The sequence below is a fragment of the Drosophila kikkawai genome, chromosome 3R (genome assembly GCF_030179895.1).
Source record: "Drosophila kikkawai strain 14028-0561.14 chromosome 3R, DkikHiC1v2, whole genome shotgun sequence".
Lineage (NCBI taxonomy): Eukaryota > Metazoa > Arthropoda > Insecta > Diptera > Drosophilidae > Drosophila > Drosophila kikkawai.
The window spans coordinates 16222642-16248910 of record NC_091731.1 but is presented as its reverse complement, the minus strand read 5'-3'; the positions used below and the strand labels follow the sequence as shown (position 1 = coordinate 16248910).

Here is a 26269-nt window from a genome sequence, read left to right as displayed (position 1 = left end):
CACTAGCTGCAACGTATGATAAACATTTGGCAATTGTTGTTCACTTTAGCGGCTGCAATTGCATTGGCCAACGGTCAGTGGCTGGGGAAACAAGTTAGTACATAGTAGCTTAGTTTAGTTGGGCAACCCCCACAGCTGGACAGTCACTTCTGCGTTATTTACATTTTTTTTTTTGTTTTTTTAGGGTCGCAAGTCCAAAAGCGGAATTTCTGGGGAACTCGGGCAACACTCCCACTCCTCCGTACGCACAAATATTCGAGAATAATAATAAATATTTTGTACAGTTAGGTGAGCTAAATACGCGACGTGTGATTCAGTCGAGCTGCCGCAGCCAACTGACCAAAAGTAAAGACTTTCGCACCGAGACGAAAAGTAACAGAAACCCGAAAAGAGCTTCCACCGAAAAAGGCCACAAAAATAGCCGGAAAATATGTTTGAAAGCCGTATAATGGCCGGGAGCAACCAACTCCCAAGCTTTGTCAACTTGCGTTCAAGTTTTTTACATCCTCTGATGGGTCGGGTAGCTGATCGCGTTTCCTCATTATCGACTTCACCCACAAAACGGAGCAAACAGTCGTAAATCAACAGCCCAATTCATTCATAAATATTTTAAGAAGCGTCTAGAAAGGTTTTTAGTTTTAAATGAGGAGGCTTAAAAATACACTATGATTAACCATTTAAGAAATATTAGAAGGAAATGGGATACATTTTTTAAGATTTTTAATTTTATAGAATATCTCAAAAGTTTGTTGAATTAAAAATTAATCAGAAAACGAAATCCAAGAATTTAAAGAATTATGTTAATTATTGAGGAGTCTCTTAGCTAGGCCTAAAAAACCTAATTACATTGCAATTTTGTTATATCAATAAATAATACAAATTCTATTTAACAGCATTTTTCAGAATTTCATCTAAAAAGTGACATATTTTTTACATGAAATTTAGACAACCCTACTTTACCCTTCACTTTCAGCTATTACCAGTCATCGCTGGCCGAAAAGTGATCTGAATTTAATTAGGCACGCCCAATATCCGCCTATGGCTATTTTTTGTTCGTCTGGATGTTTCAAATCGAGTACTCAATGACACCAGCAGCAGCATTCAAGTTCACGGAGCTGAATAAATTGAGGCTTCACTTGATTGACTACTGCGCGTGCTCAACTCGACGCTCAACTCAGAAATATAGCGATTGACAGAAAATCGGACGATGGAGATTATATGGACGACTTTTTGCCAAATGGATCTCACAAGGTTGTGCAGCTTCAGTTGTTATTGGGCTGATTGCAGTTTTTAATGAAAGGACAAGGTCATTTTATTTACAGCAATTCAAAACGGCACTTAAAATGTGTTCCAAAGAGCTTTAGGAAGTTAAAGTGACAAAGCAAATTAGGCTCGTTAAATGCTTTAGATTCGGTTCAAATTTCTTTATTATATTATAATTTAATTGTTAAATTTTTGTATGATTTTTAATATAATTGATCAAAGTATTTTTATTACAATTAATCAAAGTAGTACAAAATGACGAAAGACAATTTTGCCCGGAATTTTCTTTAATTAAAATTAACTGACACAGGATTTATTTCTTAAAAGATATAATCTAATAAGTGAAAGCTTGAAATTAATCAAGTTTGTAATAAGACAATTTACAGTTTTACCTCGCTTATAATATTTACATTTTAAATTAACATATATATTTTTTTTTAGAAAAATTGTATTTTAAATTAACTTAATTCGGAATTCTTAAATCTTAAATTCCATAAGAACAGACTTATTTATTTATATTATAAACTAACTTATTATTGCAGCCAGTTTTTATTACGTGAAAAGCTTACGTTTTTTACCATTTAACGTCATAATTAAGTCTGGTACTTATGCGTTGCCAGACCGCGCGTTCATGAAGGTTTTAGCGTTTAAGTGTGCCCAGAAAGCGGACAGTTTATGGATTTATCAAACTTTTTAGGTTAAAAGTAAAAATTTGCATCTGGCCACACTGGCTTTAACCCAAGTTTTGTTTATTATTATTTAGCGGCTAAGTTTGTGTTTATTTAACTAACAATTATGGAGGTGGAATTTAGCAAGGACAACTTTCTCCTGCCTGAGATGAAGTACGAATGTGAGTACACATTAGTGTTACCTAAAAACCCTGTTGCTAAGTATTTCACCATATTACAGATTTGGATCATACCGCCGATGTGCAGTGAGTAATAACAACAACAACCAAAGGCGCTTTGGCGACCATGTGGATTAGGGTGGTTCAATGTTTTTGAGTAAGAAAATAAATGGGGTAAACATTGTTATGGAGGTGATTTGTCTTTCGTAGAAATGTTAAATAAATTGCTTGTTTTATTTATTCGTATATTATTTTTTTTAGTTAAATTTGTTAACTGTAATGTCTATTAAAAATTATAAAAATAAAGACATAAGTAATTTAGTTAATTTATTATACCCTTGAAAGGTATTATAATTAATAGAAAAAAAATAATAGAGAACAAATTTTCAACATTTTGAGCTTTTTATTATTTCAGAATTTAGTTTTTAATTTAATAAAATCGGATAGCTGCCATAAATATAAGTAAATTAAATATATATGTTTGTATGTACATATATAAATGTAATAAAAGCTGTTATTACTTTTTTTCAGCATATATATTTGTATATATATATTATATTATATTAGATATTTAAAATACAAAATATAGTTATTTTATACGATTCAAAATCAAAATTCAAAAATTTTTATCAAAACTAAATTATTATTAAATTTGTATAAATATACAACTTTTATATATAATCTGTTATTTTTCCATTAATTTGACCAGAATGGCTGGATTCTTAGTGATCCGATTGCAAACTGCAACAAAGTTAGATTCCTTTCTTGTTTTTTTTAATTTAAATTTTTGTATATCTGAAATTTTTTCTTAAAAAGTTGTTAAGACTATTAAACTACAATTTTCTCAAGCGCTTAAAAAGGTAATTGCATGCTCGGTAATTTTTCGTAATTATTATATAATAATTAACATATAATAATTACGAATAATTAACATATAATAATTACGGCACATTTACTAAGAAATAAAATTAAAAATCTTGTCAGCGTTACTTTAAGAATTAGGAAGATACTTTGTGAATGAAACTGAAACCAGTGGCTAATGTTTTTTTTTTAGATTCATTAATTGAAGTACAATTTAAATATTTGCAAAACCTCTACATTAATATTTAATTTTTTTTGCTTCTTTCTTGATAATTTATAAGTTATAAGAAATAATTGTTGGGAGAATGCCGAGATAAACAGAAATAACATTTTTTTTAAATGTTACCTTCAAAATCCGATGAATGTCTCAAACTTATATCTAATAATATCTTATAAAACAAAGTTTCTGTATGTATTTAAACCTAATATTATCTCGGCTTTTTGAAAGCGGTTTTAAGTTTTCTACGATTTCCAATAATATAGATGATTTTACTTACAGACTCCACGGCTGGGGAACGAGTCTAAAGGAAGCCTTTGAACAATGTGGCGTGGCCATGTTCGGATATATGACCGAACTGGAGTACGTATCCGTGGAACAGTGCTTTGAGATAGAAGCGAAGGGTGATGATCTGGAGGGATTGCTGTTCCATTTCCTTGACGAACTGCTGTTCCTCTTCTCCGCCGAGCCATACTTGGTGTGCAAAAAGTTGGAGATCACCAAGTTCGACATGGAAACTTTTGAGATATCGTGCCGCTGCTATGGTGAACCCTTTGAGCTGGGAAAGCATCCGCAGGGCACCGAGGTGAAGGCAATCACATATTCGGCGATGCAAATTGTTCAGGACACGACGGCCAACCACTACGAGGTGTTTGTCATAATTGATATTTGATTCAGCAGCTCCGATCGTATGGAATTAAATGTGACTGTTTTTGTTTCCACCCCTTTGCCTTTGCCTGCGTCCATTAATCATAAGTGAAATGCCAAAAAAAATTACTATATAAAACCGCTGCATAAGCCCCGAAAAATCTGCAATATCTCGTGCTGCGACTGCATCCCTTTTGCTGGAATGAAAGAAGGATGACTTATCAAGAAATCACTCAATTGTGCGGCTGCAAATGCAATTAGGACTGGCTTTCTGCTCACCAATCAAGATTTACCCCTCCCTGCTCCTGTTTTTTATGTACTTTTCACGTACCCTTTATTTTTTGCCATGGACTTTGTGAATTGGCAATGCGTTGGATTCCCAGACAAGCGCCGAAATTGTTGTCCTTTCCCAAGACCGCAGTTCAATGCACTTTTCAGTTGCACAGCCTTCAAGAGAGTTGGTCCAGAGTGCAAAGGATGCTATATACAAAAAATCAAGTGAGATATGAATAAATTATTCATTTTATTACATTTTGGAAGGAGACACATCTCTACGATGTGAGAGGAGAGTTATGCTTATCGGGCAGATAAATAATATTCAGTAATAATAATATTTCTAATATTTCTCAATTTCCAATCAAAACAAAAAATTGTCTTCGGACAGCCGAAGTTTGTATACTCTTGCACCTAGATCGAATTGGAAATCAATCATAACCAAGTTAAAAAACTATCATTTTAATTTGGAGAGCTAGTTTTTGTTAGTGGTTTAAAAACAAAAAATAGATATACATTTTTTTAAATTTAATTTTTTTTTCACACCTGTTAGAGCTAAATAATACTGTTACAAACCTCGATTAAATCAAAAATACTATTAATACTATTCGCTTTTTAAATCGATTATTTACCGAATTGCGCAACACTAGACAGGTGCAGGGACGATATTCAGGCCTATCGATAACATCGGCGCCAACAGCTGTTTTTTGTTTATTCCGCTCTGTTTTTGTAAACAACAAAAAAACGTTTGCCGGGCGAACGTCGATGTGCATATGTGTGTGTGTGCGATCGAGTGTGTGGCGGCGAGTCTTGCTTGAAATACCTGCCGAGGGCGAAAATCGTCAAAATAGGCATAGCGCGGTATATTTAATTTTGATACTGAAAAAGCAACGCTGCGATACGCGGCGACGAAAGCGTGTGTGAAATAACAAACAAAGTGTGTAGAAGAAGCAAAGTATCGCGGCACACACACACACTTCGAACTTGAACAGCAGCTCGTTTCGCGCTTGGCTATTGGAAACAAGTCCAACTTTAAAGTGACCGAGTGTCTCTGGGAAATGCTGACTCTAGTTATACTCGTAATAGTTATTGGCAATAACTGTTGCTCGTTGCAACTACCAACTGCGGAAACTGGAAGGTAGTGGAAGAAGTGGAAAGAGGTGGGTGGCGCTATAAACGTCATCAACGCCGCATTTCGCCCCGCTGGGTTTGTTGTTGTGTTTGCTGTTGCTTTCCCAATTCGCCGTCTCTCTCTGCTGCCTTTCTCGCCGTCTCGCCGCACCGCTCATTCTGCAGCGGTGTTAAGAGAAGAGGAAGAAGCAGAAGCAAAATTCAGCCGCCGTGAGCACATTGCGCTAGTTGTTGGCGCTTTTAAACCCAGAAATCGGCCGGATATCAACCTGAAAGACCTACCAATCGACAGGTAACACCGTTACCTTTAATTTGCGATCAAAAACGCAACGCTAGACCAACGGCAAGCGAGTGAAAAACGTGGCGGAAAAATCCATAAAAAAAATGTGGTAGGTACTAGAAGTAGAGAATGTGACATGTGTATGAGTGTTTGTGTGTGTGGGTCGCCGAGTGTGCGAGTGTACGTGCGTGTGTGCGGGGTGCTGCGCTGGGCATTTTTCTTTATAGAAAAAAGCAACTGTTTTTGGGCGTGCGCCTCCTCGTCCGCCGGCTAAAAAAAGTTCATGCCGATGCCGGTCCAGCTGACGCAGCAGCTGAGAGCGGGGCCAGGAGGTGGAGCGGATTGAGCGGGGGCGTACTAGAAGCGGGCTGAGTGGAGATTCTTACAAGGAGGTGATGCTAAATGCGCACTTTATATAATTTCATTGCAGCAGCTACCTGTGAACGAACCATCGCTATAGGTTTCTCATTGTCTGCCTGTGGGTGTGTGTGTGTGTCTGATAGAGAGTGTGGGTGTGCGGATGTGCGGGGCTAACGGTTTCCTGGCAGAGAATCCTATTCATGAGGTTTCTGCGCTGACGTCACTTCAATTCCATTTGATGCAAATTCCAATTTGATTTATCTCCAGAGTAAACTCAGGCTTCATGATTTTCACATACAGTGGGCAGTCCCAAAGGGAGGCCTTTGTGAGAATATTTTCTTAGCTGTTTAGAATTTGTAATTAAAAATATATATACAAAAAAAAATCACAATAAGCTTGTAAATACCATTTTCCTCAAGTTTTGTCGCAATAGTTATTTGTTATATACTGACCTGTAACAGTTATAATTCTAAAGGTTATATTCTTAATAGGGAGATCAAATTAGTCTAAATATTATACCAGTTAAACTATTGTTTTATTAAATGTGTACCTTAGCCTTAACCTGAGTTTAAGAAAGTGTTTATTGTGATATTATGCCTATTAGCTTCATTATCTCTGATTGGAATATTGCCCTGTTTCGGTTCTGGTATTCAGTGACCACTGTATTTATTTATATTTTAAGTACATATATATATATATATATATATTTTTAATAGCGTGTGCGAGGGCAGCAATTGATGTTGGGCCCTCGGAGATTTGAAATCGTTGATTAGGTTTTAATTGGGACCCCAAAAGCTCAAGCGCACGTTGCCAGATGGCCCGCAAAGGGATGCTGTGACTTTTACACGTGATCTCTTGGCTGTTCCATGGGGTGTGGCTTTGTTTTTCGCCATGGTTGTTGGACAATTATCACTCTAAACCAGGCGCATGATGACTGCACACAGCCTTATCAGCGTATCAATTAACCCAGATATGGGGGAGAGAACACGGAAATTGTGTGTTCCCGGCGATAACAGCAGCAGCAGTGGTTTCTAAAACTTTCTTCGCAAGAAAACAATTTGAAGGCGCTATATCCAGAGATGAGGAAATGCAAACTTGGGTCTGCTTTGGGCGACGTCATAGTTTGATGACCTCCTCCACACACAAACACACTCGCATCCAAAAATGGCCACAAATACTCGAGCAATTATGCACGTCTGTATACACATGCTCCAAAAGAGACAATGGCGGCCATCGAAGACGACGCTGCTGGCCGTCTCATGGAGTTTTTTCCATCTCCATATGTACTGGGCGACGTTATTTCTCGAGTCTGCAGTTTTTATATTTTTTTCTTTTTCACTTTTTTGTTTTATTTTTTTGTATTTGGTTACTTTGATTTCGCCTGGCCTTCGGGCGCAGAGTCTTGGACTCTTGGTCGGTCGGTCGGTTGGTCGGGTCTTTTGTGAACCAGTTGCTCTAAGCGCCTCTGTTACCTGTTCGCCCGTGTTTGGTATACACATCATTTTGTGCTGCCACGGTTTGCACCAAATTCGATATGTGTGTTTCTTTACGGAAGCAGTGATTTGTACACAACGCTTTTGATTTCCCCGAAGTCGCCAAAGAAAAATCCAATCTATTAGTGTCGCGGTGCCATAAATGCAATGACATAGTCATTTTTTTTTATTTTCGATTTTAGTTCACTTTTATCTGTTGCTGTTGCGTTGATAAGGCCATATTTTTTATGGTATTGGGGTCATTTTCATTTAGGCTAAGATTTCAAATGGAACACTGATTTGGTGACCAAATTTCACAAGAATAATGAAGAACTTATTAAGAACTTAAAGCTTATATATAAATGTAATAAGGCTTTGAAGATTGAATAAGTAATTTCTTGATTTGAGTCAGCAGATATTATATTAAGGTCATTAAAAGCTAAAGAAATTTCTCTTAATCAGTTTTAAAATCTTAAAATTCTGAAAAATTATTTTATTTTAAAATTTTCTTGGTAAACTTTGAAGAACTTTAATGATTCTGGGACTTTTGTAATATGATTTTAAAAGTTATAAGAACAATGATGAAGCACTGCCTGGAGATTTCACTTGGCCATTTTGACACAGCTCTGAATTGTATAAAATTATAAAGCTTTTATCTTTTCTTGTGGCTGATTCTCACAATATCAAGACTGATAGGTTCCAAAATCTATTCCCAAAAATCTGGAAAATAAATCACGACCTTATTTGGGTTCGTCTGGCAACTCTCCAGCCTTAAAGCTCAGCAAGTGGCTTGACACAATCATCAACGAAATAAATACACACAAATAAAATTGACGCACTTGCTCCAAGCAATAAACAAAAATACAACCTTTTTTTTGGGACAGGCTAATACTTTTTATAATATATTTAATACTTGAATTTCATTTAGTACTCGCATTGTGGACTGGCCACTTTGGGTCATCGCTGTTCCCGATCGTATCGTGTTTGTTTTTATCATGTGCTGCCTTTTTTTTATTTTTTGAAGCGAGTGTGTGTGTGTCTGTATTAAGTTGTTGTTGCACTTTTATAACAGACCATAAGGGGGGAGGCTATATGAGGAGGCATGTCTCCATGCCAGACACACACACACACACGAACACACATAAAATACTTAAGCGAAACGAGTTAAAAGCGATTTCATTAATATGTTTTTGTTGCCGATTCTCCACGACTCGATGTGTTGTTAGTGTGTTGGCCTCTGCTGTGACCGCTGTTTTTATTTTTTTTTTCTTTGATCGCAGATCGCTGCTCTGCCCTTGCCTTTTGATACCCTTTGTTGTAAGTCGAGTAAAAAATAGTGCTGGGTATTTCGAGGCCTCGGTTTAATAGTTAATTAAGCTAGACTCTGTTAGGTATAAGCAAATTTTACATGGACTATTACGAAATTGTTTAACATTAATTGTTGACCTAAAAAGTGTCTTTTTTACATTTATTTTGTGCTACCTTCGAACCAGCAAAACTTAGATCAGACATAAAGTAATTTCAGTTTTTATTATTTATAGAAATGTTAACAAGCCACTATTTATAATTCAACAAAATATGAAAAATACAGCAACTGATGTTTATTCTCTTATTTATATTACTATTCCTTATCTCGACCATCTTAAAATAGAAATACTTATCATTTAACCCTCTAGTGCCCAAATTTTTTTTTTCAAAAAAAAAATTATTTTTGGATTCAGTATGTATCAAAAGTGAATGTTTGTTTTGGAAAAAATTTTACTTTTGCTCGGATCGAGTTTTATACGACTAAAACCTTGGACCGCATGAAGGCAGTTCTGGGAAGATAGGCCAACAAAAAATTAGGTAAAAAATTTTTTTTGTTTAAATGTTTATTATAAATGTCATTGAGACTGTCAGCAACACAGTTCAATTTTTTGTTCTAATTTTTTTCGAATTTTAAAAAAAAGTATTTACATGTTGTATTTCCTGCAAAATAATTATTTTGTCCGATTTGCACAAATTTTCAACTTCAAATGAATACAGCAGCTTGCGCTAGCTCTAGTATGTATTCCAAACGCAACGAACTTAATTTTTGGACTTTCCTGAATTAGAAAAAATGGAAAACCGTGTGAAAAGGAATGAAAATAATAAAATAACGGTGTTTTTAACATTGCCCGTCTAGAGGCGGTCTTGGGCACTAGAGGGTTAATAGCCATCCGACAAAAAGTGTATTAAGATTCTCTACTGCTGACATTGCCCAATGGCTAAATACTTTTTATATTCTATCTTATATTGTTGTTGTTTTTTTGCCAGTGCTGTTGGCTGGTTTCTGTTGCTTTGCCTGGCTATTTTTAAAATTTTTGTGCGAAAGCAACACAAAAAAGTAAATTTCAAGAGAGAAGCCAAAAGAAAAGACGAGGCAAACCAAAGTCGGCGCAGTGGCATCAGCAATTGTTGCTGCTGCTTTAGATGATTTTTTATAAATTTTTGTTGTTTTGCTGTTGCTGCTGCGTTGGCCGTATATAAAAAAAAAATGTGGAATATGGAATTTCTCTGCGAGACCCACACGTTTACACACAAACCTAGTCTCGCGATTTTTATGACTCTTTGTGCGTGCAAATTGGTGCAAAATGGGGAGAAAAGAGAAAAGAAAGGATGTTGTTTGGTTAACAAAAAAAAATTAATTTAATTTAAACTTTTTTGATATTTTGATACTTTAATTTAACACAACCCACCTTGTTAAAGGGATCTTTTTGAAAACTAATTTAAGGAAAATCTCAACAAAGTTTATAATTTATTTTATAAATTTTAAAAATGTTATAAACATTTTTGCAAACTCATTAAGTTTCGGAATTAAGACTTCTAATAGATGTTGTTTTATCGCATAAATTACTTTTATTTTTAAAACTATTTAAAATGCCTTGAAAAGTATGCAACAAAATATTTTATGGGCCTAGTTTATTGTAAAATTAGGTTTGTCATTTTGTAGCATGCTTTTGGCTATCGTTTTAATTGATTTAAAATCTTCAGCTACTTTTTTATCATTTCTTTACATAAAGATTCTATATATAATAAAAAATAGTAGGAACTGTGAACTGATAATTCGATCAAAATCAATATTTTCGCATTTTTAACTGCGTAGCTCTTCTCTGTTTCTGTTTTTGTCACAGAGTCCCTGCCTGTGACTGCTTTAGAGTCACCGATTTCCTGCTGCATTTTGAACACGGATGCTGCTTCAGACGGATGAGGAGTAGGGTGAGAGTTGTCTGTGTGTCCGCCGCGTATGACAACTCATTTGCTGTTGCTCCTCTCTCCCTGGCTGGCTTGTGGGTGTTGTCGTCGTTGGTGATGACAGCCACGAATAGCGGCAACAGGATTGAGTACTCCATTCCCATTCTCAGCTCCGGAACCAATTAGGTCACATTGGCGTCATGGCAGCTTCTTCTGGCTCCGGCACCCACTCATTCTTCCTGCTCCAATTCGCTTTTTTATTTCCACTCCGTTTTTGCCAATTTTATTCGTTTTTTATTCCCCCTCTTTTTCTTCCACTACGGTTTTTTACGTTGCAAAGCAAGTTTGCACTTCATTGATAAAATGATTAATCGTTATGACTAATGTGCGAGTGTGCGTGTTAAAGGGCAAGAAAACACAGAGGAAACTGAAAAAATTGGTCTAACGGGTATTTTTTATATATTTTTTCTAAAGATCTTTCTCGGATATATTATTTACAATTATAAAAAGGTTTTATTTTTATATTACAATTTATTTGAATTTATTTAAAAGTCTCGTGTATAATTATTTAAAAGGAAAAACTTAAATTTTAATTTTTTTCTGTGTACACAATCCTCATTGTGAGTATTTATTTTTATGTGTGTCTGCTAGACGGTGACGCGCAAAAGCGGATGTTTAAGCGATTTATAAGCAGAAAGCATAATATGTTTAGGGGGTCTAATGTGAATTTGATAACGAATTTTGGGTTCAGCAGGGGTCAGCTTGGTGTCTGAATAATTCCCTGGATCAAGTTTTGTATGTAAAGAGCCAAGAAATATAATATAAATAATAATTTAAAGTTAATTATCAAATTGAAAAAGGATTTTAACCTAACATTCGTAGTTTAGTTAAGCTTATGTTTATAAATGTGAAAGATTAACAAAACCTTTTACAAATTCATTTAAGGAAATTGAAAAAGCCTTTTATTAATTACAAGAGTCCCAGTTCTATTCGGTTTATAGAATCATTTGTAAGGATTTATGAACACAGCGTCACCCAAAGATTTATCCTTGATCACTCAGGAAAAAGGAAATTCCCAAGCCCAGACTTGAAAAAAAAAGGCTCACCCTAATCATAACTCCTGCCCAATATTTATATGACACGAGGAAAAAAAATGCAACCCTAGATAATTACACGAAATTGATTTGATTTGATTATGCCATAAAGGAGAGCGATCGCGCAGCTGCCCCTCGAAATTTCCTGCTCTAATTGCCTAATGCAAATGGAATTATGCGAACGGTAAAAGCATTTCACCCTAAAAGGAATCCGGGAGAAGAAAACGAATAAGAACCTGGGACCGAGAACGAAAGAAAGAAAAACTTTTGGTGAAAATCGATAACGAATGCAATTTATGGGACACGGGGCGATTCACGAGACACAGCTGCATCCATCCAGGACAATGGAAGTGTGAGTGAAGGACCTCAACGGCCATTGAGACAATTGCAAAAGTCGCTGGGAGTGGTAGTGAGTAGTGAGTGGTTCACTTTCTTCTGCCGAACGGGAAAAACGCAGAATGGCAGCTGCCGAAGACAAAAGACAAGGCAATTCTGAGGACATTTTGCATCATATCCTGAATGAATAGGCAAGCGGACATGCTTCTTTCGGCCTCAGTCTCAGTCTCAGCCTCCACCTCTTACTTCTTTTCCGTTTGCCTATGGGATGATCTTTTATAATCCCCGACATCCCGAGATCTTGGTGTACGTGCTCATAATTTATGCTTGGGCATCAGCCTCAATGGGTACTCCTTGGATGCGGCAGACACAGATACACACCTGCCTGTGCATTTTCCTCCTTCAGGACAGCTGCGCTGTTTGAATTTGTTCGATTTGTTGTTTTATAATTAAGCGCCGTCTTCAAACTCCTCGTGCCTCGTCCTTGTCTACGATGATGCCTTCTGTTAATTTTATTTCTTTTGTGTGGCTTAACAGGTGGTTTGCAGTACAGTTCACCTATATTGAGTGTAGTGTCTTGTAAATTTACAATTTAAATCATTGTTTCAATTGAAGTTTTAACAGTACTTTTGCTTTTTTAATATTTCTAAATTATATTCTTTAAAATTGAACTGCAATTTCCTTGCCAATCATTTTACAATCTCTTTCTTCCTTGCTAATTTATATTTCCTTGTTTCTGAATGTTTATGGCCTCGAGCTTAAATCGACACACGTTTTCCATTGCCTCGATTAGATTATATGGGCTGGTATTATCCACACCCAGATTGTACAAGTCTGTATGTGCCACACTCACGCACAGAGGAATGCCAAATCCATGTGCAGTCGCACGCACTGTTCGCGGCATCGACTGGTATATAGTATGTGTATATATGTACGCCTCATCCACATCATCACCCATATCCTTTCCCTCACCTCCGCAGGCAGAAGCCGCAAAGTTCAAAGTCAAATGGCTATTTTTACTGCTGCCTGGCTGTTGTTTTAGTGTTTTTCTTTTTGCCAGTTCCGTTCTGCTCTGGCTCTGAGGATCTCGTTTGATACTCTTTCTTGGTAGGAGTGTAGGAATGCGAGCAAGAGATGAATCTGTTTTTAAGGCTAAGAAATACCCTTTGATAAGGGAACTTGTTTTTTTGTTTTCGGTAAGATAGTACAAAAGATTAGGAGAATATCAATATTTTGAGCCCAGAAGAAGCAGGCCCCAATTAATGGTCTAAGCTCTTAACCAAAGGCCAGATGAGGATTAAGTTCATATTTTTTAAAACTAGTCGAATAAAACAATTAACAATTAAATTAAATAAGATCCTAACTACTTAAATAAGAAACTAAACCGTAAACTTATGATGTCAAGCCAAGCCTGTTTTTGTTCCTTGACCTAATCTTGCGAAAAGTTATTTAGAAAATAAGTCAGAATACCTTTAATTTAATTATATAACATAAAGTGTACTTCATATTTTCAAACAATTTAAATTTGCTTATATTGTGATAAATTTGTAATATTTTTAATACAATACAAATACCTTATTTACTTTCCCCATTGTCTCTCCTAGTATACTCTATCCACCTTAATTTAAATTGTTATATAGAGTATGTCAAAAGTTCGCCGCGATATTGTTGTATTCCCGTTTTAGTTGTTGTTTATGTTTCTTGCACTCTCCACTGTGCTGCTCCGTCCATTTGCTGCGCTTTATGTATTTAATTTGCCAGAGAGCCGTTGGCTCTCTTCTCCTGGTGCTTCCTCATCTACTTACTTACTTGCCAGCTCCACTCGTTGTCGCTGTCGTTTGTCGTTTATCGTTTATCTACTTTGCTCTGTAATTGCGGTCTCGCCGCATTTTTGTATAATGGAATTTCGTGTCTCTCCTCTTCGCGTTCGATACTATTCAGCCACATATGCTTGAAGGGTTTTTATTTATATTGTCTGCCATGTAAAATAATTAAAATATATTTATTTATTGAAGGGAAGATACCCTAGAATCTAAACTTGCGTTTTCTAACCGCTTTTTACCCAAAACTAGTTCAGTCTGACGTTTTTAAAGTCTTCATTTAAAAATTTGTTTACCAGAAATATTTTTGTATTATAATTTGCTATTTTATAAATCTTATATAAAAATCAGGGTGATTTGTATTTGAACTTTGTTTAGGGTTGGTTTCTCAATTTCAAATTAAAATAACAGTTAACAGAAATTTCAAATTAACAACCAGTTAACATACATACATGTTTAAAAAGTCTCTTCCCTTACAGTATTGTGCCAAGCCCACAATTTCCTTGTCTGGTCACATTAACCATTCAAACTAAAATCTTTGTAACTGTCAGTTTGTCCAACCCACAAGAATATTTCTAGAGTTAGATAACAGATATATATTTCAATTTATAGAGGTAGGTACTGTAGGTTTTTCATTGTATCTCTTTTCACTTTCCCTCGCTGTTACTTTCGTTCTAAATCACTTTTGGTGGCCGTGTAATTAGCACGAGGCCCAAAAACAAACTAAAAACTACATAGGATAGGGTAGAGGGTTTTTTTAGAGAGTCGTCGGTCCGTGGCATGCAGTAACAACAATTAAAATCGCATTAGTTTCTATTCTTCCTTCTCGCCCTCATCGTCCATTCTTTATGCTGTTTCCTTTGCTGATTAGAGAGCCAAGAAAAACACTGTTTTGGTGTATTAGAGGTTGAGGAGAAAGGGGAAGAAGAGGAGCCCAGCTTGCCGCAAATATGCAAAAAATTTTCAGCGACCACAAAACTCGTTCCACACATACACACACAACACACACTGATAAAGATATAGTATAGTGTTTGGGGGTAGGGTGTAGGGACCAAAGGGTGCGAGTGAGAAGCACACAAGAGGTTGAACAACATGCCACATCATTGTTGTTGTCTGCCCCACTTGCTTGGGGTCTCTCAATCGCCCGTGCTCTTCTCCCCCTTATATATCCCATATCCCTCTCCCTTGCCTGCCCCACATGATTAGCGCTACAACAACAACGGATCACGAGAGAGGAGAAGGAAGAAAAACGAATCGTTGCAAATGAAAATAAAATTTACAAATTCCATTCATGAAATTTTGCTACGTCGACAGGCGACGTGAGAGCGAGAGAGAATGAAGATGCAGATTGAAAGCTGCGCAACTCCTCTCCACTGAGCTCCACCATCTCGCTGTCCTGCTCGCTGGCTCCCTTTGTGTTTGTGTGAGGGCGCGGGTGCATGTCTGCGTGTGGCGCTCGCTCTGCTCTGGCACTTGTGCTGCGCTTATAGTTGCGAGGGTAGCCGTGGGTATATCAGTTTGAGGAAATTACAATAAATTGCAGTGCAGTGCAAAGATAAATTTACTTGTTAAATTAAATTTGTTGTATTATTTTGTATTACTAGATAAGAGAAAAGAAATCGATCTATGATTACGAAAAGCATACATATACCACAAAAATTGTAGCCTACATCAAGGGGTTCTGAGCTCTAGGCTTGGAGGTATCAAGCATATTTAGTATGGTGTTGAATGGAAAGTATTCTTAATATTATTCATCTATTACCTTCAAATTTATGTATCCCTTGTTTAAATTGCTCTGTCCGGGCTTTGCTAACACATACATAGCAAAGCCCGGACAGAGCAATTTGATACCCCTAGGAAAAAGTGATCTAGATATACTTAAACAATTGTGTCTTTTAAATTGCAACCTACATTCTCAGCTTATTTTCTGGTTAAAACTTTTGACAGCGCTTTTAATATGTAATCAAACAAGAGCAGACTACCTTCCTTTCTTGACTGAATAATATTTTAATTTTATACAGGGTATCCTTTCTTCCAGTTTACATTTCATTAGTACTGCAGTTTCAGTCGCTGTTTTTGCTTTTTTTTTGTCGCTCTCGCCGGATGTTATGTTGTTGCAGCTGATGTTGTTGTTTTTGTTGCTATTATTATGGTTTTTGTTGGCTGGCGGGCTTAGTGTCTGACCGTTTCATCTGCCGGCTTACTTCTTGCTGTGCAACCCACTTCTCCGTCCCCCTCCAGCTCTTACTGTCGCCCACCAAACAGACACACTCCACTCACTCCAGTTCGTCTGGTGGGGTCTGTGGAACACTGCGTCTGATTCTTCTGATTCCGATTCTGGGTCTGCTGGAGCTGCGTGAGTGCAACTTTGTTGTCGCCACCTCCTGCCTGCTTTTGCCTGCCTCTCCCCCCATTTGCCCCACTTGCAACCCTCTCCCCTTTCGCCTTCTTAACGCCTTTTTGTCGTATGTCTGGGCAATTACAAGCGAAATACGTTGCGGTTGCAACTTAACACATACATTTTTATGCGCTCTGGTTTATTATGCGGGTGATGCAGCAGCACTCCCTCAAAATGCTCCTCCCTCCCTCCAAGTGCCTCCCCGTTTTATACTCAGTTTTCCTTATTTTTGCTGAAGCTCGTAATGTTCATCCGTTTCCTTTGGCCCGTTGAAAATGCAACTCATATGCTTTGTTATTTTTACACATTTTTATAACCGGTATCCATTGGGTACAAGGGTATTATAGCTTAGTGCAAATGAGAAAGAATGTAGGAGATACCACCTAAAGTCATTAAGATTTTTCGTGATCTCTATGATCACTAAGATAATTCTTTTTGGAAATTGGAATTTGTTGGTGTCAGGATTTTTGCGCTTATTGGGGTATTGTATTTGTAATCATGGGGATTTTTTTGTTATTGGTACATTTTGTGGTCATTAAGATATTTTTGTAATCTTTGGCATTTTTTATGACCATTTGGACTTTCTAGTCGCCATTTTGTGGCCATTGGAATTTACTGGTCGCCATTTTGTGGTCATTCATGTTATTTTTTTGTCCATTTTGTGGTCTTTGGGATTTTTGGTAGCTATTTTGTGGTCATAGGGATGTTTTATTAGTCATTAGGGTATATTTTTGTTCATTTGGAATTAATATGGATTTTTTGGTTTTTGTTTTTTTTTTTTATATATAATATATCTTTAGGATTATGTCCAAATTTCTTTCAATTTTACCCACAATACTTCGGGTACCGGGTATCTTGCAATCGACTGAAGCCTGACCATTTTACATGTGTATGCACAAGAAAAAGAAAAAAAAATCGTAATTCATGTTTTGATTTTTACATAATCAGGAAAAACCTCTATTTTAAGTTTCAAATTTAAGACAACGGAATTTTCTAGTCCAGCTTTCATTACACAAAGTTTAGCATACACAAAATCTTTAAAGTAATTTTCTTATAAAACAAATAATCGTTATAGAAATATATTTCATTTTTGCCTTAATAGTATAATATATAAAATTTCTCTGTGTGCAAAACGATGCAACGTCATCAGTTGCTTCTTTTCTTATTATTATTGTCGTTGTCGCTGCTTTGCCGGCGTTTATTTATTACGAGAGAGGCGGCAGACGTGTCTACCTCCTTTGACCCCCACTCCACCATGCACTGCGAGCGGAGGAGCTGGTCCTGCATTGGGCTCAATTTTCAAATGATTTCAATGGAATTCTCAATGTGAGTGCAAACGAAGGAGCTAAGGATGGCGTAGAGGCGGAGAGCTGTGGCAGATGAATGTCTGGAGAGGCAGACACGCATCCTCTTCCCAGCCTAGCGTCCCGAACACAGAGAGAAAAATATTAGTTTTAACTACAAAATAATAATACATATACTAAATATATCATGAAACAAGATTCATATTTTAAAGAAAAATCGATAAATCGAAAAGATTCTCGCAAAACAAACATTTTATTATTATTTAATTTAATATTATATATTTATATATTTCTATATAAATTATACTGATTTCCCACATAGGACGACATTTACCTTTATATTATATACATTTCATAGTGATAATACAAATTAATATTTCATTAATAGGTTCTAGAAAATATATTTTTCATCTTTTAACATCAACACAATTAATTTTTGTTCACTGTATGCTGGCACTTTGCTTTACACAACCAGCAGCAACAACAATATCAGCAGCTCCAATAACAACAACTTTATGGGACAACCTCCTGCAAGGCGGCGCATAATTTGTGGAAGCTTTTCTGACAAAGGCTATATAGATTTTGTGAAGCGGTGGCTTACCCCAGAATACATTAATATAAATGAAAGATTAAAATAGTTTGAATGATTTCAGAATATACGTTAGGATATTTGCAAGCATTATAAAAGGTTATTGAAAATATTACTGATAATATTATTCACAAAGCTGCAATGAATAAAAAGGCTTGAAATCATTTAATTGTTTAAAACATCACCCACATTTTGAGGTTTAAATCAATCTTGATATAGATAATTACTACTTTTCTTCAAAATCTTACATAAAAGGAAAATATTTAAAAAAAAAGTATATATAAAATAAGTTTTGTTTATAGAAAACACTAGAAAAGGATGAAATAAAATAATTTTGAGTGCAAATATAGAGTTCTTTCCAAATTTCGAATTCACATCAATGTAATCTTATTTATTTTCTTTTTAAAGGGTATCAAAGTCTCGAATACATTTGCCAAATACCTTAATTTCTTATTCCTCTTGGCTTATATTTCTTTACTGTTTTGTTTTGAATGCAGCCGCCGTTGGCGGTGGTCCCCTTTCCCTTTCCTTTTTATGGCTTAAAATCCTTCTCTTTCTCTCTCTCTTTAAGAATCTGGCGTCTTGTCTTGAATGTTGTTTTTGTAGATTGCTCCTGTTGTTGTTGTTGGTTGATGTTGTTTACGTTTTTGTGCCCTTTTGGATCGAAAAATACAACCTCAACCATAACAACACAATGTGTTGAATGTTATCGGACAAACTGGTTACGCGATTGGTAACTTTTCATTATAAAGCCATTTATCGTTCGTATGTGTAAAATATATTTTTAGCTAAACCGAATTGTTTGGGGCTTAGATAAGGATATTCCTATAGTCCTAACCTAACATTTGGTATGTTTTTTTTTCCTTCCGCTTATTTTCCTTCCCTCTTATCTTTGTATCATCAAACTTGGGTTTCGTTCAAGTTTATTGCGGTTTCTCTTTTTGGTTTTAGTTTCTCTTTTTCCTCGAATGTTTTTTTTTACAGCTATTGTTGAATTTGTCGCATTTCTGTGGTTTTTTGTCTGCGTCTTATGCCCTCATTTAAGGATAGAACAATTAATACGAGCGTGTTTTAAGGTCTAAAAGAGCTTTATACCCTTTAAAAAAGTGTTTGTTATACAAAGATGGCACAGAAATTTTCAAATCTATTTAAATGGCGCTCATAAGTATGCTAAAAAATGTTAACCCTTAAGATAATGTTATATTTACATTTAAAAACTGGAAATATAATATTTTAATGCATACTTTTTAACACTTTTTCAATAGATTTTAAAACATTTATTTACTATATTTTATTTAAAAAGGAAAACTAATGAATACATCAAAAATGGCATATAACGTTATTTGCTGGACAGCACTGCGTATGAGCAATGTGATTTCTTTATTTTCCAAGGGTATTCAAAACTTCTTGTCTTCCCAGTAGTCAGCCTTCCCTTCTTATTTGGCGAATTCCTTTTCTCCTGGCAGGACACGCGTTTCGAGTGCAACTGGCAAAAAGAGAAACCACAGAAAAAAGGAAGAAGAAACGAAAATACTGCAACAAAAAATAATGAATTCCTTCTTTGGGCTTTAACCTCAAATTGGCTTAACTTCATTTATTTCATTGCAACGCTCAGCCCACATGGGGTTGTTGGCAAACGGGTTAAGATAATGCAAACAAGCGAAATATTTCACTTTTGCGGTTTGTGAATGCGGATTGAAGGGGGACAGGGAAGGAGGATCGGGCAGCACCCTTTTGGCCAAGTCGCGAGCCACAGTTAATCGCCTGAGCTTCTTGGCCAGCTAAGCCTGACAAACTGACACTCTCCGCCCTGTGGCAGGGAAGGGGTGAGAGCTTGGCAGTGCTTATGCAGATTCCTTACATTCCTTACATATATAAGGATTCTTGGCAGAATGTCGGGAATCGGCCATAATCCTGGCAAAAACCTAACAAAGGGAAATAACTTTGGAAAGTATTTTTTCCTACTTTGAAAAAGAGCTTGGAATAATATATATTTTTTAATTTTAATTAAATTTTTATGCCATAAGAGGAAACATTAGTCATTAATAATTTTTAGTCAGTTTTCATATTTAACAAGGAAATATTTAATATTTATTTTATTTTCGATTTTTACCCTTATCCATACAAAAGTTTACAAAACAACTTTCCCTTATACAAAAATTGTTTAAGCTGAACACATAATCATTGTTTTTGTGCCAGAATTAAACAACAAAAGCGTTTCGGTTGTTAAAGGCCTGGGACACGGACACGATCCAACCGATTCGAGCAGATGGAAGGCAGGAGAATAACCTTGGAATCGAGACTGATCAATATTCCGCAATATAATTTTCGTGGTCAGTTCGAAAAACCACGATTGTGGCTCTCGGCAACTCGGCAATGGAAGGAAGCTGGAGCTGTATCTTCGGTCGGGCACACACATGAAATTACATCAAATTATGCTGAAATGCGAGCTAAATATGCGGCGGCGAATTTCGTTATGTTCAAGGCTTTATAATTAGTTCAACTCTAAATCGCCAGACCCATTATGCTTGTGTGAGCTTATCGGCATCAGGAGCATCTCTACGCGTTTTTCAGTTGTTTTGCTGCTTTTGTTTTCCTTATATATATATATATTTTTTTTTTGTGCATGTTCAGCAAGCCAGGAGCCATGAAACTGAGGCTCTGTGTACTGTTGGGCATAAAATATTTTCAACGCGCCAACACACACAGTCACAGATAAAAATAAATATATATTTTATTGCATTTTAATGCCACTGAAATGCGATTTAATTGGCATTGTTGTGGACCAACTACCGCTGCACACTGATTCCAATTTGTGTTCACGAGTGAAACCCTGTAATTTTTTACTTCCTTAGTGAACTCGATAGCTTTTTGGGTTTTTGTTGATGTTTAAAATTAACATTAAAATTAACTTGGCAACAACTTCCCTTCTTTTAGACTTTAATTTGATGAGATCCGTTCTGCATAAGCTCTTGAAATCTGTTTAACATTTGCTATCTTGAATATAATTATATATAAAACATTAAGTGGACAAAATCTTGATAAACCTGTCCACGAATTTGTCCCACGGTTGAACCCGGGTCTAGACTTTGGACTAGTTGCAAAACTTAGCTGGATCCGGGAATCGGGTCTGGCGGCTGTCTGGCCGCAGCTGAGTGGCGCTCCATTGGTCCTTGGGGCTGTTGTAGGATGGATTTGCTTTAATTAAATTCATTCTCACAGTGTGTGCAACATGTGGCCGAATCGCTGGATCACTGAATCGCGCTGGATCGCTGAAAGTTGGGAGTCAAAGTTGCCAGCGGAATGCAGGCGCGGCAGTGCGGGAATCTCTCCCAGTTTCCCCAGTTTGGATGGAGTCTGGAGTCTCTGCCTTGCCGTCTATTGCGTATAGTCACTGCCCCGACAGCTCCTTCTCCTTTTGCCTTTTGGACCACGGGTCTGGTTTTATTTCCTACCTACACCACGACTACTACTCGGTTCCCTTTAAACTCTTGCGACTTGGTCTGGGTTCTCTTTGGCTGTTTAGTCCTCGTTGCCGGTCGTCAGCAGCAAATCAGGTTTCGCCCGAGTCCAACTGACAGACGCGCATACACATCGCTAAAGTTCCTTAAATGCCTGGCCGAGGCCGGGCCCAAAGAAAAACTCTCTGGCGAAAAAGTTATAAATGCTTCTCATATTTTTAACACCAAAACCAAAGGCGATCCAAGTCGATCCCTGGGATGCCCTGGGATGGGGTCGGTATCTCAGTCTCATTCCTGCCCCTCCAGTTTTATGTTTGATTTGACAACTTTGTTGGCATTCCCTGTTTGTTGTTTGCTCATTTCTGTTTGTCGTTTGCCTGCGAACCATTCCAAGTTTTCTGCTCTAAATCGGAGCAGCTTTAGGCCGAATTGTTGATTTAGGTTAGGGAACCTTGGTAAAAGGTGGGTCGGCATTTCACAGTCCCAACGAAAAAAAATTGATGGGGAACAAAAAACCGAGCAAAACCCCTCACAAAATATTTAGAAACACATTATTAGAACAAGTCGTTGCTTATTTTGCAATGAATTGAATTCTCTTTTCATTGATTAGAAAGAAGCGATATAAATGGAGGATTTGCTGACCATAGAATACCCGGTAGCTTCAGGATATTCTTAAAATTTCTTTATTTACATATTTTAGATCTGAAAGAATAGTTTTATCAAGTCTATAAGCTCTTAATTATATTTAAGTATGTTATTAATTTTAATGTATTTCTATCTTTTTACAGATTGTTGCTTTTATTAGTTAAACTCTTGGGTAAGTTTCTAAAAATGACTAGTAAAAAATATAAAATATGTACTAAATTTAAGACAAAACTAGTATTATTATTTACAAAAAACTATATAACACAACAACATCCTAAGTTCCTTTAAAAATAATTTAAAATATCAACTTGACTGCTGTGGCTTTAAAATTAATTTAAATTTTATCTAAAAGTACATAACTTTCAAAATGTTTAACCTTACAAAACGCTTAAAAGCATACTTGTATTACTTTTCCCTTTGATTTTAAATCCCCAGCGATTTCTGTGGGACCCCTGATAAGCCCTGTAAGATTACCCTTTTCAGGGATGACCTATCAGTAATAGAGATTATCTCGAATTCGGACAAATCGTATGTGTAAACAAATTATTGAAGGTAAATTATATGCAAATACAATTGCCTCACTTCGATATGCACATGCACTTAACCCGTGGTGAACCCCGTCGTAAAGGGTTCAGGCGACCCAAGGAAAAGCCGAGTCCAGTGAACCGTGGACAAGTCGACAGCCTAACAGCTTTCGAAGGACCACAAACAGCAGAGCAAACAAAACGATGAAACAAGTTAACCCCGAAACGAAATAAGGCGAAATAAACTGTCGGTCGGTCGATCGGTCTTCTCGCGGACAAACATCAAAAGACAGAACTTGGACAAGGATCGGCGGACAGTTTTTATTGTTGTTGTGTATTATCATATACGTATTTCTGTACCCCGTCAAATGTCACACGGTTCGCAGGAGGAGGAACTGGTTATCTTGTTCACTCGAAGCTTACAAATCAATTTGAATTTTCCGTACCTGGATGGATGGGTGGATGGACGATGATTCCACAAAACTGTTTTCACAGATTTGTTTGACATTCACTTGACACGTTGCTGTCCGCCAAATGCATAAATTAAAGCGAAAGTAAGGGTAATGGGAATGGGAATGAAGAATGTTGTTGTCCCGAAACCAAATGCTAATTAATCCCACGGCTTTTCTGGGCCGGGTTTTAATTCCGCTCCGATGATTTTCACACACAGACCGACCGGCTACCTGGCCCGATCCTTAATCCCTACTACCTTACCCTTTAACCCGATGCTCTGATTTCCAAATTTCGAATCCCATGCATGTAATTGCATATTGCTGCATCTCGGTACGGAGACGAAGGGAGGGATCCCTGCCCCTATTTTGTTATTTCTAGGCGGGTAACTCATCCGCCTCATCCCGGTCTCGTGAATAATCTGTATTGATTTCGCACAGTTTCAGGATGCAGTTTACCGAGAGATTTTTCAAGATTTTCCTGACACGCGCGACGAGATGCTTCCTCAATTTGTGCCCCCGGGCAGCCCTAAGCCAACCTCGAAAGAAAACAAGACCAGGAAAAATATTACAGCAAAAAAAAAATGGAATAAAAATAATAGTGACAGCTGCTACAGCGTCTGCGCAACATTCCCCCTGCCCAAGGGGACCAGGAGCAACTGATTAGATGTAAGGGAGCGACCCTCGCCTCGCCTCTTAAAGGAACCCCATTTTAAGCAGGCTTTACTCTAATTTACAATACCTTTTTATTTTCATTGCCGTGTAGCTTCCTGGACAATTTACACGTTCTTCCTTAGACAAATATTCTGGTAATCAGTTTGGTGTTTTGATAACAAACTAATCCTTGATTTTAAAATGAAAATACTTTACTTTTGTTTTTTATAATGCTTACTTTGAGAATATATTCTTCTTTTGTATATCAAAAAATATTTTTTATAAGAGCAATAATCACCAAAAAAGATGCCACCAATATCGGAATACATTTGAGGTTTTTAATCCTTATTCAAACTGAGTGTGTTTGCCATTCGGTTCGCCAGCTGCGTTCCTTCACCTATTTGAATTTCACTCTCTTTTTTTTTTTTTTGCACAGCGAAAAGTGGAATGAAAATTGGTTCACCCTACTGCATGAAGGGCTCACAGAGCCAGTAGTCCAGTCCCCCGCTTAGGGGTTGCTTCCCCTTCTATATATCGAGCTCTGTTGCTTTAGTTTAGTTTAATTATTGGCTCGGTGCCGTGAGCGGAGCAGCCCTCGATTTGGCTCGACTTGGTCGCTGATGGTTGGTTGGTTGGTTGGTGGTGGTCACCCCGTCGTCGACTTTCCGGCACATGTCATTGCCTGCAGTGGACTTTGGGCTCTATAGAGCCACCTTCCCTCGAAAGTTTCTGCCCTTTTGCAGCACAGTGGGTCAAAGGCAGTGGCTTTTCAGGCAGAAATATGTATCAGAAATAGGGATGAAATATTATTAGAATTTTCCAACTGGAAATGGAAGATAAAAATTAATAATGCAATTCAAATTTTTATACATTTTATTTTTTTATTTCAAAATGAAAAGCTTTAATAGAATAATTGAGTAAAATATATTATTAAAAAGATATATTATATTAAAAAAAAGAAATTGGTTTTCCAACTGGGTTTGATCTAAATTTCCCTTATTTATTAATAATTAATTTTGTTTAAAATATAAAATAAATTAAATATATATGATTTTAATAAAATTTAAAGAGAACCCTCACCACTGTGCAACGATGCTGGTTTTCTGTGTTGCATTCCCCATTGTACTTCTACAATGGCAACAGCAACAGCAGCAACCACTTTCCGCTTCCTGTTGGAATTGCAGGAAACCCCTGAAACAAGAACAAACACGAACAGTCGCCCAATTCTAATACTAAGATCCTTAAGGACTTCTGTTGCATTTCGGCAGCAACAATTACAGAGTTCAGAAGAAAAGTAGGGGGTAAATAAAATGTCAACATGCTGGAATTTAGTAAACTATAGGAAAGGAAGTTTACGAATCGAATACTTAATTACCCTGGAGGGCAATTATTAGAAAAAAACAATTTTTTAAGTAATAAATATTTAATTATATTTAATTCATATTTAATTCAGAATTTAAGATGTGAGAAGATACTATTGTGTACCCCAGGTATTCCATAGTCGAGGCACTTAACTCTAGAGCTCTTCATTGTCCTTTGTTTGAGTGTTCTTCAATTTATTGGCGATCGCGTAAGCAATAATCTATCCTTTTAGCAACAACACACCATATGTGGCACCCAAAAGATGTCCTTCTTGCGAACTTAGCATTTGCTGCTTAAAACTTGGCGGTAATTGCCTCACAGGACCCCCTATCAGAGGGCGAAAAGCGCTCCTCCTGTATCGTCTGAAGTGCAAGGGGTGCTGCTTGGAACTACTTACTACTATTATTTTTTGTTTTTCACTTTTTTCCTTTTTAGGGGTGCTTCTTCAGGCCATCTCTCTTTCTCTCTGCTACACCTCCGTTTTGCGCAAGAAAACCGAACCAGGTGTAAAAGTGCGTGTGCGCTGCTACCTTTTCTATTTTTTCCTCTTGCTCCGCTTCTTCGTAGTCCTCTTCATCGTCGTCTGGTTAGTTCTCTTCCTCTCACTCACTATTTTTCTTTTATTGTATTAATTTTTTTTTTCTTTTTTTGTGGGACATCTGCCACCGTTTGATTTTATTTCATTTATTTGTGGCTCACTTCCGCTTTGGGTTTATTTTTGCAGCCAAGAAGGAAGCTCCCACGCCTGGGATCCACTTGGAGCTTTGTCAGCCCCCTGCCTCCTCCTCCTCCTCCCCCTGGGCTAATTGCAATCGCTTTTGCCTCGCTTTCGGCCAGTGTCCTTTGCCCGATCCCGATCCTGTCCTTGTTTTCAGTTGCTTGCTTCATAGGAAACGCAGCAACAAAAGGCGCAAGAGATTTACTGATCGAAAAATTTCCAGGAATTCCGTGAATGGGAAAAACAAAAGCGCAGCGCGGCACACAGAGAGCGGGACAGAGAGAGGACGAGAACGTCTACCTATGTATGCGGCACTTGCACTGAGAGAAATCATGAAAAATAAATTAAAT

The 26269-nt window shown here is 36.9% G+C and overlaps 2 protein-coding genes and 1 long non-coding RNA gene across 3 annotated transcripts in view; 2 read left to right on the top strand and 1 right to left on the bottom strand.

Annotated features, from left to right (window-relative positions):
* Positions 1 to 1980: 1980 nt before the first annotated feature.
* On the top strand, positions 1981 to 3910 carry Archease (protein archease). Its single transcript, XM_017180165.3, has 3 exons — positions 1981 to 2113; positions 2173 to 2197; positions 3471 to 3910. Exons 1-3 carry the CDS (start codon positions 2059 to 2061, stop codon positions 3859 to 3861), a joined length of 471 nt encoding a protein of 156 aa, XP_017035654.1. The 5' UTR covers positions 1981 to 2058; the 3' UTR covers positions 3862 to 3910.
* Positions 3896 to 5230, bottom strand: LOC138928787 (uncharacterized). The gene is made up of 3 exons (XR_011445147.1): positions 4742 to 5230; positions 4168 to 4316; positions 3896 to 4033 (listed from the first exon to the last, which is right to left on the bottom strand). It is a non-coding gene; the product is annotated as an uncharacterized lncRNA (long non-coding RNA).
* E2f1 (E2F transcription factor 1) overlaps positions 5219 to 26269 on the top strand; it is a 44341-nt gene continuing 23290 nt past the window's right edge. The window contains exons 1-2 of the mRNA XM_017180150.3: positions 5219 to 5629; positions 22356 to 22384. The gene's annotated coding sequence lies outside the window, so the exon portion shown is untranslated. The remainder of the gene's footprint in view (positions 5630 to 22355; positions 22385 to 26269) is intronic.

Excerpts from the sequence above, each read along its gene's own strand:
- Archease (XM_017180165.3), top strand. The coding sequence starts at position 2,059 with ATGGAGGTGGAATTTAGCAAGGACAACTTTCTCCTGCCTGAGATGAAG. Across the intron at positions 2,114-2,172 it reads GCCTGAGATGAAGTACGAAT|ATTTGGATCATACCGCCGAT; the intron begins GTGAGTACACAT and ends ACCATATTACAG. Across the intron at positions 2,198-3,470 it reads GATCATACCGCCGATGTGCA|ACTCCACGGCTGGGGAACGA; the intron begins GTGAGTAATAAC and ends TTTTACTTACAG.